At 45.8% G+C, this 13,481-nt stretch overlaps 1 protein-coding gene across 2 annotated transcripts in view; it reads left to right on the top strand.

The window, feature by feature from the left end:
• The window catches only part of NTN3 (netrin 3), a 105,837-nt gene that overhangs the window by 50,934 nt on the left and 41,422 nt on the right, over positions 1–13,481 (top strand). For both annotated transcript variants that reach the window (XM_081965915.1, XM_081965914.1), the window contains exon 3: positions 1,461–1,649. In XM_081965915.1, the coding sequence (XP_081822041.1) occupies positions 1,461–1,649 (189 nt within the window). The remainder of the gene's footprint in view (positions 1–1,460; positions 1,650–13,481) is intronic.

Raw genomic sequence — 13,481 nt, 5'->3', positions numbered from 1 at the left:
ATACAATACAATAGTAGAGTTGGAAGGGACCTTGGAGGTCTTCTAGTCCAACCCCCTGCCTAGGCAGGAAACCCTATACCGTTTCAGACAAATAGCTATCCAACATCTTCTTAAAGACTTCCAGTGTTGGGGCATTCACAACTTCTGGAGGCAAGCTGTTCCACTGATTAATTGTTCTCACTGTCAGGAAATTTCTCCTCAGTTCTAAGTTGCTTCTCTCCTTGATTAGTTTCCACCCATTGCTTCTTGTTCTACCCTCAGGTGCTTTGGAGAATAGTTTGACTCCCTCTTCTTTGTGGCAACCTCTGAGATATTGGAATAATGCTATCATGTCTCCCCTAGTCCTTCTTTCTCTTAAGCTAAACATACCCAGTTCCTGCAACCGTTCTTCATATGTTTTAGTCTCCAGTCCCCTAATCATCTTTGTTGCTCTTCTCTGCACTCTTTCTAGAGTCTCCACATCTTTTTTACATCGTGGCGACCAGAACTGAATGCAGTATTCCAAGTGTGGCCTTACCAAGGCATTATAAAGTGGTATTAACACTTCACGTGATCTTGATTCTATCCCTCTGTTGATGCAGCCTAGAATTCCTGGAATTGAAGTCCGTACGTGCTGGATGGGGAATTCTGGGAGTTGAAGTCCACATGTGCTGCCTAGAGAATTCTGGAAGTTGTCCATTTGTCCTCGTTGGGAAATTCCAGGAGCTGGAATCAATCTCTCTTAAAGTAGTCATGGTTGGAAAACACATAGAATCTACGTCATTCTTGGACTGGGCCTGACATTTTAGTAACAAAATCTTGCAAATCTGACTTGCATCCCATCCTTATATCGCAAACCGCTGTCCTTATACTCATGTGAGTTAGGAAGGTGTCTGCCTAAGTTTTTTGTGTGCGTATCTTCTTGCCTTCAACCTCAGTCATGTTTTACCTCTTGTTACTTGGATAACAGATCTGGCCTATCTCTTTCAAACCACAAGACTGGGCAAGACAACAGATAAACCCCACCCAATTAAAAGCCCCTCAATAAAGTTGGCATGAGAAGTCCTACTCGCTCGGTTGGTTATAAAGGTTCCCCTCGCACAAATGTGCTAGTCGTTCCCTACTGTAGAGGGCAGTGCTCATCTCTGTTTCAAGGCCGAAGAGCCAGTGCTGTCCGAAGATGTCTCTGTGGTCATGTGCCCGGCATGACTCAATGCTCACGGAATGCTGTTCCCTTCGCACCAAAGGGGGTTCCTATTTTTTTCTACTTGCATTTTTTATGTGCTTTCGAACTGCTTGGTTGGCAGAAGCTGGGACAGGTAACGGGAGCTCACTCCATTACACGGCGCTAGGGATTCGAACCGCCGCACTGCCGACCTTTCTGATCAACAAGCCCAGCATCTTAGCCGCTGAGCCACCGCGTTTTGCTAGGGGTTGAGACATGTCCGTCCCTTCTCACCTGTTCCGTCTCTTCCTTTCAGCCTGTAACTGCAACCTCCACGCCCGACGTTGCCGTTTCAACATGGAGCTCTACAAATTGTCCGGGCGCAAGAGCGGTGGCGTCTGCCTCAACTGCCGGCACAATACGGCTGGGCGGCACTGCCATTACTGCAAAGAGGGCTTTTACCGCGACGTGAGCAAATCCATCTCCGATCGCAAGGCCTGCCGAGGTAAGGAACAATTGGGGTCGGCCAGTAGGGGGGGCTCAGCGAAGAGGTCAAGCAGGATGAGTTGGACTCTCTGCCTTGGCAATCCACTCAAGCAGAATCAGAACCACTTAGATCAGTGTTTTTTTCAACTGGCCACTTAAGGAGTGTGGACTTCAATTCCCAGAATTCCTCAGGGTGCAAGCTAGGGAATTCTGGGAATTGAAGTCTATGCAGATAGTCCTCGGCTGACAACAGTTTGTTTAGTGACCGTTTGAGGTTACAATGGCGCTGAAGAAAAAGGACTTAGGACCATTTTTTCACACTTATGACGGTTGCAGCATCCCCATAGTCAAGTGATTGACACTTGGATGCTTGAACCCTTGACGAGTGGTTCATATTTATGACCGTTGCTGTGTCCCTGGGTCATACGATCACCTACTGAGAAACAAAGTCAATGGGGGAGCCAGATCCACTTATCAACCACGTTACTAATTTAACAACTGCATCGACGACACGGGAAGAAATGTCACAACATGAGGTGAAACTCACTTAACGCATTTGTCACTTAGCTACATAAATTTTAGGCTCGATTGTGGTTGTACGTTGAGGACTACCTGTAATTGCTAACTGAGGAATTCTGGGAGTTGAAGTTCACACATGCTGACTGGGGAATTCTGGGAGTTGAAGTTCACACATGCTGACTGGGGAATTCTGGGAGTTGAAGTTCACACATGCTGACTGGGGAATTCTGGGAGTTGAAGTTCACACATGCTGACTGGGGAATTTTGGGAGTTGAAGTTCACACATGCTGACTGGGGAATTTTGGGAGTTGAAGTTCACACATGCTGACAGGGGAATTCTGGGAGTTGAAGTTCACACATGCTGACTGGGGAATTCTGGGGGTTGAAGTCTACATGTGCTGCCTAAGGAATTCTGGAAGTCTTGTACATACGTGCTGGCTGGGGAATTCTGGAAGTTGGAAGTTCACCCATCTTAAAATAGCCAAGGTTGGAAAACACTAATATAATAATCTGAAAATACAAGAGCTGAGATTCAGTAAGATTTGTTTTTTCAACTAAGGAAGCTCTACCCATTTCAGAATCTCACCAGGCTGAAGGTTGACTCAGCCTTCCAGCCTTCCGAGGTGGGTCAAATGAGGACCCAGATTGTTGAGGGCAAAAGGCTGATTCTGTAAACCACTTAAGAGTTGGCTGTAAAGCACTATGAAGTGGCATATAAGTCTAAGTGCTATTGCTATTGCCCTTCCTTCCACCCTCCCTCCCTTCCTTCCTCCAAATGCAATATTGCAGGCTAACTCTGCCGACTACCAGCAGTTCAATCCTGACCGGCTCAAGGTTGACTCTGCCTTCCATCCTTCCGAGGTGGGTAAAATGAGGACTCAGATTGATGGGGGCAATAGGCTGACTCTGTAAACCACTTAGAGAGGGCTGTGAAGCACTATGAAGTGATATGTAAGTCTAAGTGCTATTGTTATTCAGGGCAGCCTAAATAAGCCAATATTGAGTACTACAAAAACTACAGAAACTAACATGCACATTGGTGTACCATGAATGTTGCTTGTGGCTGGTTCCCTGGGTTGTTTTAGGCATAACTTGGTAGAGGAGGAGCTTTAATCCACATGTCTGTCTGTCTGTCTGTCTGTTTGCATGTGTCTCTTTCTTTACAGTGCAATCAAGGTGCAAATTATGTATCTGAGTTTAGAATCAAAAGGCAAAAAATGAGATCCATTTTTTAAAAAACTTTGCGCACATTCCTCCATCAGCATAAAATAATTGCTTTGTGGTTTGTCTTCCCTTTTCTTTGATATCTCTGTTTTCTTTTTAATTATTTTTTAATTGTAAGCCACCCAGAGTCTCGTGGTGGAGTCAGGCGGTCTCGACACTGAACTATTAAATCAAAATTACGTTCATTTATTTAGAGAACTAATATGGCGGCTTATTTGACGCACGCTGCTCGGGATAGCTAACAACAAATAAACAAACCGATGGAATGTAGTCCACAAAATACAAAGCAGAGTTGAAACTATCAAAATGCAATAAATGACACACTACAAGAAGAAGACTCATAATACAAGCCACGCCTATGGGCTTAACTAACATCCAAACCACCTGGTGAACGGCCAAAGAGTGTGGGATTAAAGAGTGACCAATTTGGTCTAGTGGTCAAGGTGTTAACCTAGAAACCAGGAGACAGTGAGTTCAAATCCCACTTTAGGCATGAAAGCCAACTGGGTGACTTGGGGCCAATCAGAAGGAGATGGTGAATTCTAGTTCCACCTTAGGCATGAAAGCCAGATGGATGACTGGGCCAATCACTAAGAGATGGTGAGTTCTAGTCCCACTTTAGGCTTGAAAACAGACTCAGTGGCTTTGTGCTAGTCTCTCTCTCTCTCTCTCTCTCTCACTCTCACTCTCACTCTCACTCTCACTCTCTCTCCTCTTTGTGACTCGTGCAGTGTGCAGGTCCTCAATGGAAGGCAGGTTGGTAGCCATTGTTTTTTTCCTGCAGTTCAGATGTTTTTGTTTAATCATCATTCTTATTGCTTTTCGTTTATAAGCACTGACCCTTCTTAGGTATTTGGTAGAGCAAAGTTGCTTTCTTTTTCCAGAAACTGCAAATGTTTTGGTTCCAGGAAACTAAATTCTCTGGCAGTTCACACTGCTTCATCGCAGGGTGTCCTACAAGCTAGCGAGAACTTCGTGTTTCGGCTTGAAGACGGGCCTCGCTCTGAGTGCTTTGGAGAGAGCCCTTTCTTCCTCCTTCATGAATGGCCTGGAAAAAAAATAAAACCACAAATCTATCCCGAAGGAATCGGACAGAATGTGCGCCGCACAGGAAAATGTTTCCAATTTTAACAAGCATCTTGTAAAATCCAGACCGAGAGAAGCTAACGGGGACTTCCCTCTCACTCCTTATTATTAGTTCATGGAGACGTAATTGTTGTTAATCACCCAGGCGGTGAACTGGCAAGATTTCCTCCTCTGTGCCTCTTTTCCCTATCCTTACATCTCGGTCTGAGAAGTTCATGCTCTCTGCTGAAGCACATGGCGACTTTTGCTGCCTTCCCATGGCAGCCACCTTGGAAGGAGTCCCTCTGTTTCTGAAAAAGCCATCTGGGAGGGATTGCAACACAGAACTGAAGTCAAACTTGGAAACTAAGTTTGGTTCCCAGTCAGAAGATACCACAGCGAAGGGAAGGGGGGGGGGATATGACTAGCTACGTCCTTGGCACTGAGAAAACAGACGTGGCTTATGGAGGCCAGGAGATCTGGAGATGTCCCAAAAGGGAAGGGAAATGACACATCCCTGGAACAAGTCAGCCAACCTACAGATAAGGAAGTGAGCGAACAGGGAATTCCAACTAGTCATCTCACAGTGTTAGGCAGGAAACAGCAGGTCCACACATAAACCAATGTATGTTGTGGCCCACTGGTGGCCAGCGGATCTAGCAGCAGAGTTTCAACAGTGAGGAGGTTGGGGAGGAACATGGGCCAGTCCTGGGGGCTGAGGAAAGCTCAGACAAGGTCTCTGTGTCAGAGGCAGAGAGGGAGTTAGACAGCAGCGAGGCAGAGGAACAGCTGGAGCCTGTTCCCAGTGTGCGCATGCGCAGAGCTGCCAGAAGACAAGGACAACTAAGAAAGCAGGGTCGACTTAGGAGTAAAGCCACACCTTGGAGGTTGATTGGCCCCTCCCGTAGGAAACAAAAGCGGAGCGAATGGGGAGGGGGCTTTTGCAGGAAACAATTCATTTCTTCGGTCGTTTCAAGAGTGGAAAATTCTGTTTGTGACTATAAGAGACTCTGTGCCAAGTATTGCCTCGCCCTACATTTTGGAAACTAGTTATCTGGCAGCTCTCCAAGCGAGATAAGGTTCGTGTTGATAAACATTCCTCTGAAAGACTGTTTGCTAAGCTTTGCTGACTGTGAATATCAGGAGTTCACAGTCGTGTAGATAAAAGAGGTTTTGCCGGGACCAAGACCCTGCTTCATGCTTTTTAAGGAAGGCTGGGTCAGAGCAATGTATTGCTAAACAGCTTAGGAATCTTCTCAACTGAAAGCTAGCACTTGCTTGGAGTTAAATAAGGGTCAACAGAACACAAGGGAGCTTGGACTTTGTCTACTTGTGGCTATGTAGGGATTCTAGGCTAATCCCTCTTTTAACTCCGCCCCCAGGTTCTGCCATTCCTTCTCCTATACACACAACCATCTTGGCTATTAAAATGGCAACTTCGGGCTCTAAATCCTGCCCCTCCCCTCCCTCTCTTGTATTCCCCGAACATCTTAGTTATAGTACCTGGAACCCACCCAAATTTACTCCTGATTGAACAGCTTTAATTGGACCGGAGGAGAGAAGCATTAAATGCCTGAATGGCGAGCAATCATGCAAACTGCGGTTGAGTTGAATTAGTTTTAAATGGCAAAGAAACAAAACCCAAATGTAGGTTTTCTCCTGGCCACACCTCACTGCTTTTATTTTTTCAAGCGTCCCTCTATCTTAAGCTAAGGGGGGATGTGAGAGGTAATGGCCGGGGCAGAAGATAGGTCCAGCATTGGGTGTGAGTAGTGGCATGCAGGATGGGGGTGAGTGATGTGGCCCTTTCACTAACTACATCATCCATAATGAGTGATGAGGATGTTGATAGCCTAGTCCAGGGATCGGCAAACTTAAACACTCAAAGAGCCATTTGGACCCGTTTCCCACAGAAAAGAAAACAGCGGGAGCCACAAAGGTCCTAACCGGAAGCCCCCTGTTCAATTCTGGAGCTGACCGGAAGTCCAGTTCCCCCCCCCCCACCATAGAGTCTCCTCCTAGCATGGCATCCTTCTTCCTCTGATGACCGGAAGTCCAGTTCCCAACCATAGAGTCTCCTCCTAGCATGGCGTCCTTCTTCCTCTGCTGACCGGAAGTCCAGTTCCCAACCATAGAGTCTCCTCCTAGCGCGGCGTAGTTTTTCCTCTACCTGTCATAAACGAAAGCCCTATCAATAGTGGAGATAACTGGAAAACATAGAGTCTTCTCCTGGCGCACTATGCTTCTCTCCCCCCCCCCCAGAAGCTCCTCTCAAAATTGTGGCACCGACCAATGACGGAGCCGCAGCAGAGGGAGGAAAGAGCCACATGCGGCTCCAGAGCTGCAGTTTCCTGACCCCTGGTCTAGTAGATCACAGCTTAGTGATCTACCTGATCTGCACTGAGTATGGTAGTGCTCCAAGATGGACATTCAGTGTCTGCACCAACCATAATGAGTGACGGGGATGACGGATCCAGCCCATGGGGTGCTTAGATCTTGCCCGCGGGGCTGCCCAGGAAACAGCAAAGAACCAGCCCGCGGTGCCTCTGCCAGCGAAAACGGAGCTTGGGAGGGCTGTGAGTGGCCCTCACAAGCTCAATTTTCGCTGGCAGAGGGTTGCAGGAGGCCGTCGCAGCTGAAAACGGAGCTTGGAAGCCTGTTTTCACTAGCAGAGCGCTTGAGCCACCACTTGTGCCCTCAACATGAGTGACATTAATCTGGCCACCCCCACCCTGGCCATGTCCACCCCCACCCTGGCCACCCAAGGTCAAACACAATCCTGATGCGGCCCTCAATGAAATCGAGTTTGACACCCCTGACCCATAACTTCTGAAAGCAAGCCGTTCCACTGATTAATGGTTCTCACTGTCAGGAAATTCCTCCTTATTTCTACGTTGCTTCACTCTTTGCTTGGTTTTCATCCATTGCTTCTTGTTCTGCCTTTAGGTGCTTTGGAGAATAGCTTGACTCCCTCTTTTTTGTGACAGCCCCTTAGATAGTGGAAGACTGCTATCCTTCTTTTCATTAAAGTTGTTGTTAGTTGCGACCCCATGGACAACGTTCCTCCAGTCCTTCCTGTCCTCTACCGTCCTCTATAGTCCATTTAAGCTCACGTGGACTGCTTCAGTGACTCCATCCAGCCACCTCATTCTCTGTCGTCCCCTTCTTCTTTTGCCTTCCATCGTTCCCAGCATGAGGCTCTTCTCCAGTGAGTCCTTCTTCCTTCTCATTAGATGGCCAAAGTCTTTGAGTTTCCTCTTCAGGATCTGGCCTTCTAAAGAGCAGTCAGGGTTGATCTCCTCTAGGACTGACCGGTTGGATCACCTTTCAGTCCAAGGGACTCGCAGGAGTCTTCTCCAGCACCATCATTCATTGAAGTAGTTGTGCCCAATTCCTTCAACTGTTAGCCTCCATTCTCCTAATCATCTCGCAATGGTGATGATGATGATTTTGGTGTGACTGCTAGCCCCATAGTTTCTTCATCGCAGCTTTTCCTCTCCATTTCTTTCACCCCTGAGGTCCTCTACGCAGCAAGGGACGTGACTCCAAATTCCCTTCTGCCGTCTACGGCCACTCTTGCTGGACGGTGGCCTCAATTTCTCTCCCTTCGTCCATATACTTTCCTGGAGACCATCTGGGGCTGAGAAACATACCCAGCAAAGAAGTGGCAGGCGGGCAGGCAGGCAATGAACTTGTCAGCCTGCAGTTTCTCAAAAAAAAAAATGTAAAAAGAAAGAAAACATTAAAAAGAAAAACAACCCTGAGTCATTTCCTCTGTGGGCCTAGTAAAGGATCTCCTTGGGACCACAGCTGCCGTGAAGTTTCCCCGGCTTCTTGGTAGGCCTGCCGATACAAACACACTGGCCACACAAGGCATATCTTTGAGATTGATTCATTTGGAAGCTGACCCTCCCAAGCTTTTCTTTGCTGGCCTTCCCATCCCCCAGTTGTACGCCGGAGCCAAGAGCTCAAAGGTGGAACTCCTGTTTTGTGGGGAGACTCTCTCAGGTTAAAGCCACGGCCATCTCTGGTTACAAGGAAATCAGGTAGTACAGCCAAGAAAGAATGTGCTGCAGAAGGGGGGATAAGTTGGAGAAGGGGAGAAATTTTAGAGGGAAACTACCATATTTTTCGGAGTATAAGACACACTGGAGTATAAGACGCACCAAGTTTTTAAAGAGGCAAATTTTTTAAAAAAAGTTTTTGCACTCTGCAGACCTCCCAGAAATGGCCCGTTTTTCATAAAAACGAGCCCGGTTTTTTTGTCAAAAAAGGGACATGCATAGCCTATAGGAGTCAGTGCTCCTGGGGGCTGGGGGGGAATGAGCAAAAAACAGCCCATTTTTCATTCATTTCTGCCCTCCTCACCCCCCAGGAGCACTCTGGAAGCCTCCTAACAGCTATACATCGCCATTTTTGCAAAGTGGGCAAGGTTTCGGGAGGCCTAAAATGCTTTTATTCAGTGTATAAGATGCACCAGCTTTTCACCCTCTTTTTTTGAGGGGAAAAAGGTGTGTCTTATACTCTGAAAAATACGGTACCATCTGTACTTAGAATCATAGAATCGTCGTTGTCCTAGAGGGGATTTTCAAGACATGACTGGACTTTCTGTTTTTTCTTTAGTGAAGATGCTTCTCCTCCAAGAATTGATTTTCATTGAGAAGCTGGAGCTGTGCTTTCTGCAGGATGTTCTCTGAAGAAGCTTCTTGGAGGAGAAGTGAAACGTCTATCAAAGAAAAATCAGAAAGTCCAGTTGCCTCTTGCAAAAAAAAGCACAAAAGATAACCATGACCCGGTTGGATGACTGAGGATCTCTGTAGACATAGAGTCATAGAGCTGGAAGGGACCTTGGAGGTCTTCCGGTCCAATCCCTTGCTCAAGCAGGAGATCTTATTCCATCCCAGACAAACGGTTGCCCAATCTTTTCTTGAAAGCTTCCAGTGATGGGTTTCCTGGATGCAAGCTTAATTCCATTGCTTAATTGTTCTTAACTGTCAAGAAATCCCTCATTTCCATGTTGGATTTCTCTCTGACAAGCTTCCACCCATTGCTTCTTGCCCTAACCTCAGGTGCTATGGAGAATAAATGGAGGCCTTCTTCTCTGTGACAGCCCTTCAAGTATTTGAAGATGTCTCCCCTAATCCTTCTCTTTGTTAGGTAAAACATACCTAGTTCCAGGGAGAGGTTTGCTGCAGGCATTACTGTCAATTTGGTGCGCGCGCAAACTTTAAGACTTGTGGGCTTCAACTCCCAGAATTCTCTGGCCAGCATTCTGGGAATTCTGGGAGTTGAAGTCCACAAGTCTTAAAGCTTGAAGACCCCTGGTCTAGAACATAATAAGTGAAACCTTATGCACTAGAGACAGCTGATCTTTGTCAAGCCTTTCTCCCCAAGTCATTCATTTAACTTTCTCCAATTGCTCCAATCTTGGCTGTCACCAGGAATGGTGGAAATTGAAGCTCTTGTTACTCAGCTTATGTTCTTTGCTCGGGATTTAAATGCCTTCCTTGAAAAAAACTCCCACTTATCCTATGCCACACAGGTACACCCAAAGTGCTGATTTGTGGTCCACAGTGGTGGGGTGCCAAAGCAGAGCTGCGGATCCATTCAGGCAGACTTGAGGCTGTCTGCGCAAGAGTGCCTGAAGTGAAGTCTAGGTCAATTCCCACCCACTCTACTCTTCTTCCCATCCCATAAACCCCTGGCAGTCTTTCAGCTGTCTTAGTATTCCCAGTGAATACTAAGAGAAACACCCCCTCCCTTCCTCGGTTGGATGATAGTCGGTTTCCCTCTCTCTAATTGGTAGAGCTGAAACACCAGCTTGGCATCTGTTGGGGCAAGTCCTGCTCTGAGATCTTCTGAGCCAGTAATTGTAGAGCATTAGTAACAAAGCATCTCCATTAAGAAGCGATACGCTCTGGTGGATGGCCTAACCACAGACTTTAAATGTCCTGGAAGGCTTGGTGATGGCTCATCAGATGCATTTCTTTGAAGAGGACACATAGATCCATCAGGGTAGGACAACATACATCCTCACTTTCCAAGGAGATCTCCAGAATTGTACTCTATAGGTTTGTTTGTTGATTTGTCAATCGTTTACAAGATAATAGGTATAAGAATAAACGTGAGTACGTCTTGAAATGAGTACGAATAAACGGGGGCAGTAGGACAGGGATGGTAGGTGCGATGGTGCGCTTATGCATGCCTCTTACAGACTCTTAGGAATGGAGTGAGGTCAGAGGTGGATTCCTATCGGCTGAACCGGTTGGCAAGATTGCACATGCACCAGCAGCAATCCACCCCTGGGTGAGGTCAATAGGAGACTGTTTAAGGTTAAAGTTTGGGGGATTTGAAGATGTAACTATGGAGTCAGGTAGAGCATTCCAGGCATTGACCACTCTCTTTTGCTGAAGTCATATTTTCTGCAATCAAGTTTGGAGTGGTTTACATTGAATTTGTATCTGTTGTGTGCTCTGGTATAATTGCGGTGAAGCTGAAGTAGTCATTGATTGGCAGGACGTTGTAGCGGATAACTTTGTGTATTACGCTTAAGTCCGACCGTAGGTGGCGTAGTTCTAGGTAGTCCAAGCCCAAAATTTCAAGCCTGGTGGTGTAGGGTATTCTGTTGCGAGCAGAGGAGTGTAGTACTCTTTTCATGAAATACTTCTGGACTCGCTCAGTTGTATTAATGTCCGATGTACAGTGCGGATTCCAGACAGATGAGCTGTATTCGAGAATTGGTCTGGCAAAGGCTTTGTATGCCCTACTTAGCAATACGATATTACCGAAGGAGAAGCTTTGTAAGATTAGGTTAACAACTCTTAATGCCTTTTTGGCGATGCTGTTACAGTGTGCTCTAGCACTTAAATCGTTTGATATGAGCACTCCAAGGTCCTTGACAGAGTGTGGGTCATCTACAAGGTCGTATCCACCTAGCTTGTATTTGGTGTTCTGATTTTTTTTTACCAATGTGTAGGGCAGAGCATTTGTTTGTCTAAATTTATTGGCTGCTCAACTCCTGAAGACTCTGGATGAGAGAAGTGGAGTGTGCCATTTCCTGTTTCAGTTTTCACAGTCAGAGAGAAAATGAAGCCACTGGAATCCATAAATAAAGCTTCTTGGAGCTATTGCTAACATTCTGACGGGATATAAGGATTCGTTGTTCCTGGAAGTAAGATGGTAGGAGACATTCCAGAAGATTCTTCAAGACAGCCTCTGTGAATGAATCCTTCAGATTTGCCCCAACCTCCTTTTAGAAGATTCTGGTGGCTTCTCTCTTGTAATGTCACCACGGATGGCTTTAAAAAGTTGAACCAGGACCTTGGAGAGCCTGCTTCGAATCTCTTCCCAATTCTGAAACTCATCAAGTATCTTGGGCCAGAGAGGGAAGGAGACAGATAGACAGACAGACGGATGGGATGGATGGGATGGATGGATGGATGGTGAGATAAAGATACACATATAGATACACGTATAGATATAGTCAACATTCAGATAGGCAGACAGATAGGTACACAGACATATATATACACGCACCAGAAGTGGGTTGCTCCCGGTTTGACCCGGATCGGGCAAACTGATAGTAGCGGCGCTGGGAGGCTCTGCCCATCCGCCTGGATGTGGGAGCACACCTGAACCAGTAGTAAAAAAATTAGCAGCCCACCTCTGACACACACACAGAGATAGAGACATAGACAGATAGGCAGAGAGAGACAGAGAGAGAAATGAAATTGATATAAATAGAAACAAATGAAAGGGATAATAAAGATGGATGATAGACAGAGGTGAGAGTGAGAGATGAGAGAGATGAGAGATGATTAGATAGATAGATAGATAGATAGATAGATAGATAGATAGATGATAGATAGATAGATAGATAGATGATAGATGGATGGATGGATGGATGGATGGATGGATAAATGATGGATAGATAGACAGACAGACAGATAGTGATAGATGATAGACGGACAGACAGACAGAGACATAAATACATGAAAGAAATTAGATAGATAGAGAGACAGACAGACAGATGGAATATATATATATATATATATATATATATATATATATATATATATATATATATATATATATATATATATATATATATATATATATATATGTGTGTGTGTGTGTATATATATGTATATTTATATGTACCATATGTACACACACACACACACACACACACAAAGAGAGAAAATAGATTTTGCAGATGCTTTTCTCTAACAAAAACATTTTTGCACATTTTCTAAATCCACTTGCCTCTTTGCGCAAGCTTTTCCTTCCTACCAGGAGAAAAGGGGGGGGGGGGAGCCAGGGATCCATTGCACAACATTCTGAAAAGTCCAGAGTTTTCACAATGCCATTTTTACTTGCAGCCTCGGTATGAAAATGCAAAATTCGACGGGTTTGAGTTTGAATGTAAACTAAAACACGACGTCGCTCCCCCCTCCCCCCCCGGTCTCAAGTACCGGCACAAAGGCACTGAGACTCACTTGTTGTTTCTGTATTTGATGCCAAAAATAGATTTTCAGACTCCTAATGCATTTTCTGTGCCAAAGCCAGAAGCGTTATCTACTCAAGACACTTCAAGCAGCCCTCGTGCAAGCTTTTTATACTCCCTTCCTAAAACCAAGGCCACAGCGGATGGAAGACTTGTGTGTGATGTCCCAAGAATATCTCAAAAAGAAGGAAACTGTCTTAAAGCTAACAAATCAATTATTACTTCTCTCCCCCAGCTAAAGCATCAAGTGAACTCAATCGTAAGAAAAATGCTGGATTTCAAAACGGTCAGCCCAGCGGTGGGATTCAAACATTTTTACTACCGGTTCTGTGGGTGTGGCTTGGTGGGCATGGCTTGGTGGGCGTGGCAGGGGAATGTTATTGCAAAATGTCCATTCCCTCCCCACTCCAGAGGAAGAATACTGTAAAATGTCCATTCCCTCCCCACTCCAGAGGAAGAATACTGTAAAATGTCCATTCCCTCCCCACTCCAGGAGAAGGATACTGCAAAATCCCCATTCCCTCTCCACTCCAGGGG

The sequence above is a fragment of the Natrix helvetica genome (genome assembly GCF_964273705.1).
Source record: "Natrix helvetica genome assembly, chromosome: 13".
In the NCBI taxonomy this organism is placed as follows: Eukaryota; Metazoa; Chordata; class Lepidosauria; order Squamata; family Natricidae; genus Natrix; species Natrix helvetica.
This window is presented reverse-complemented; position numbering and strand designations above follow the sequence as displayed.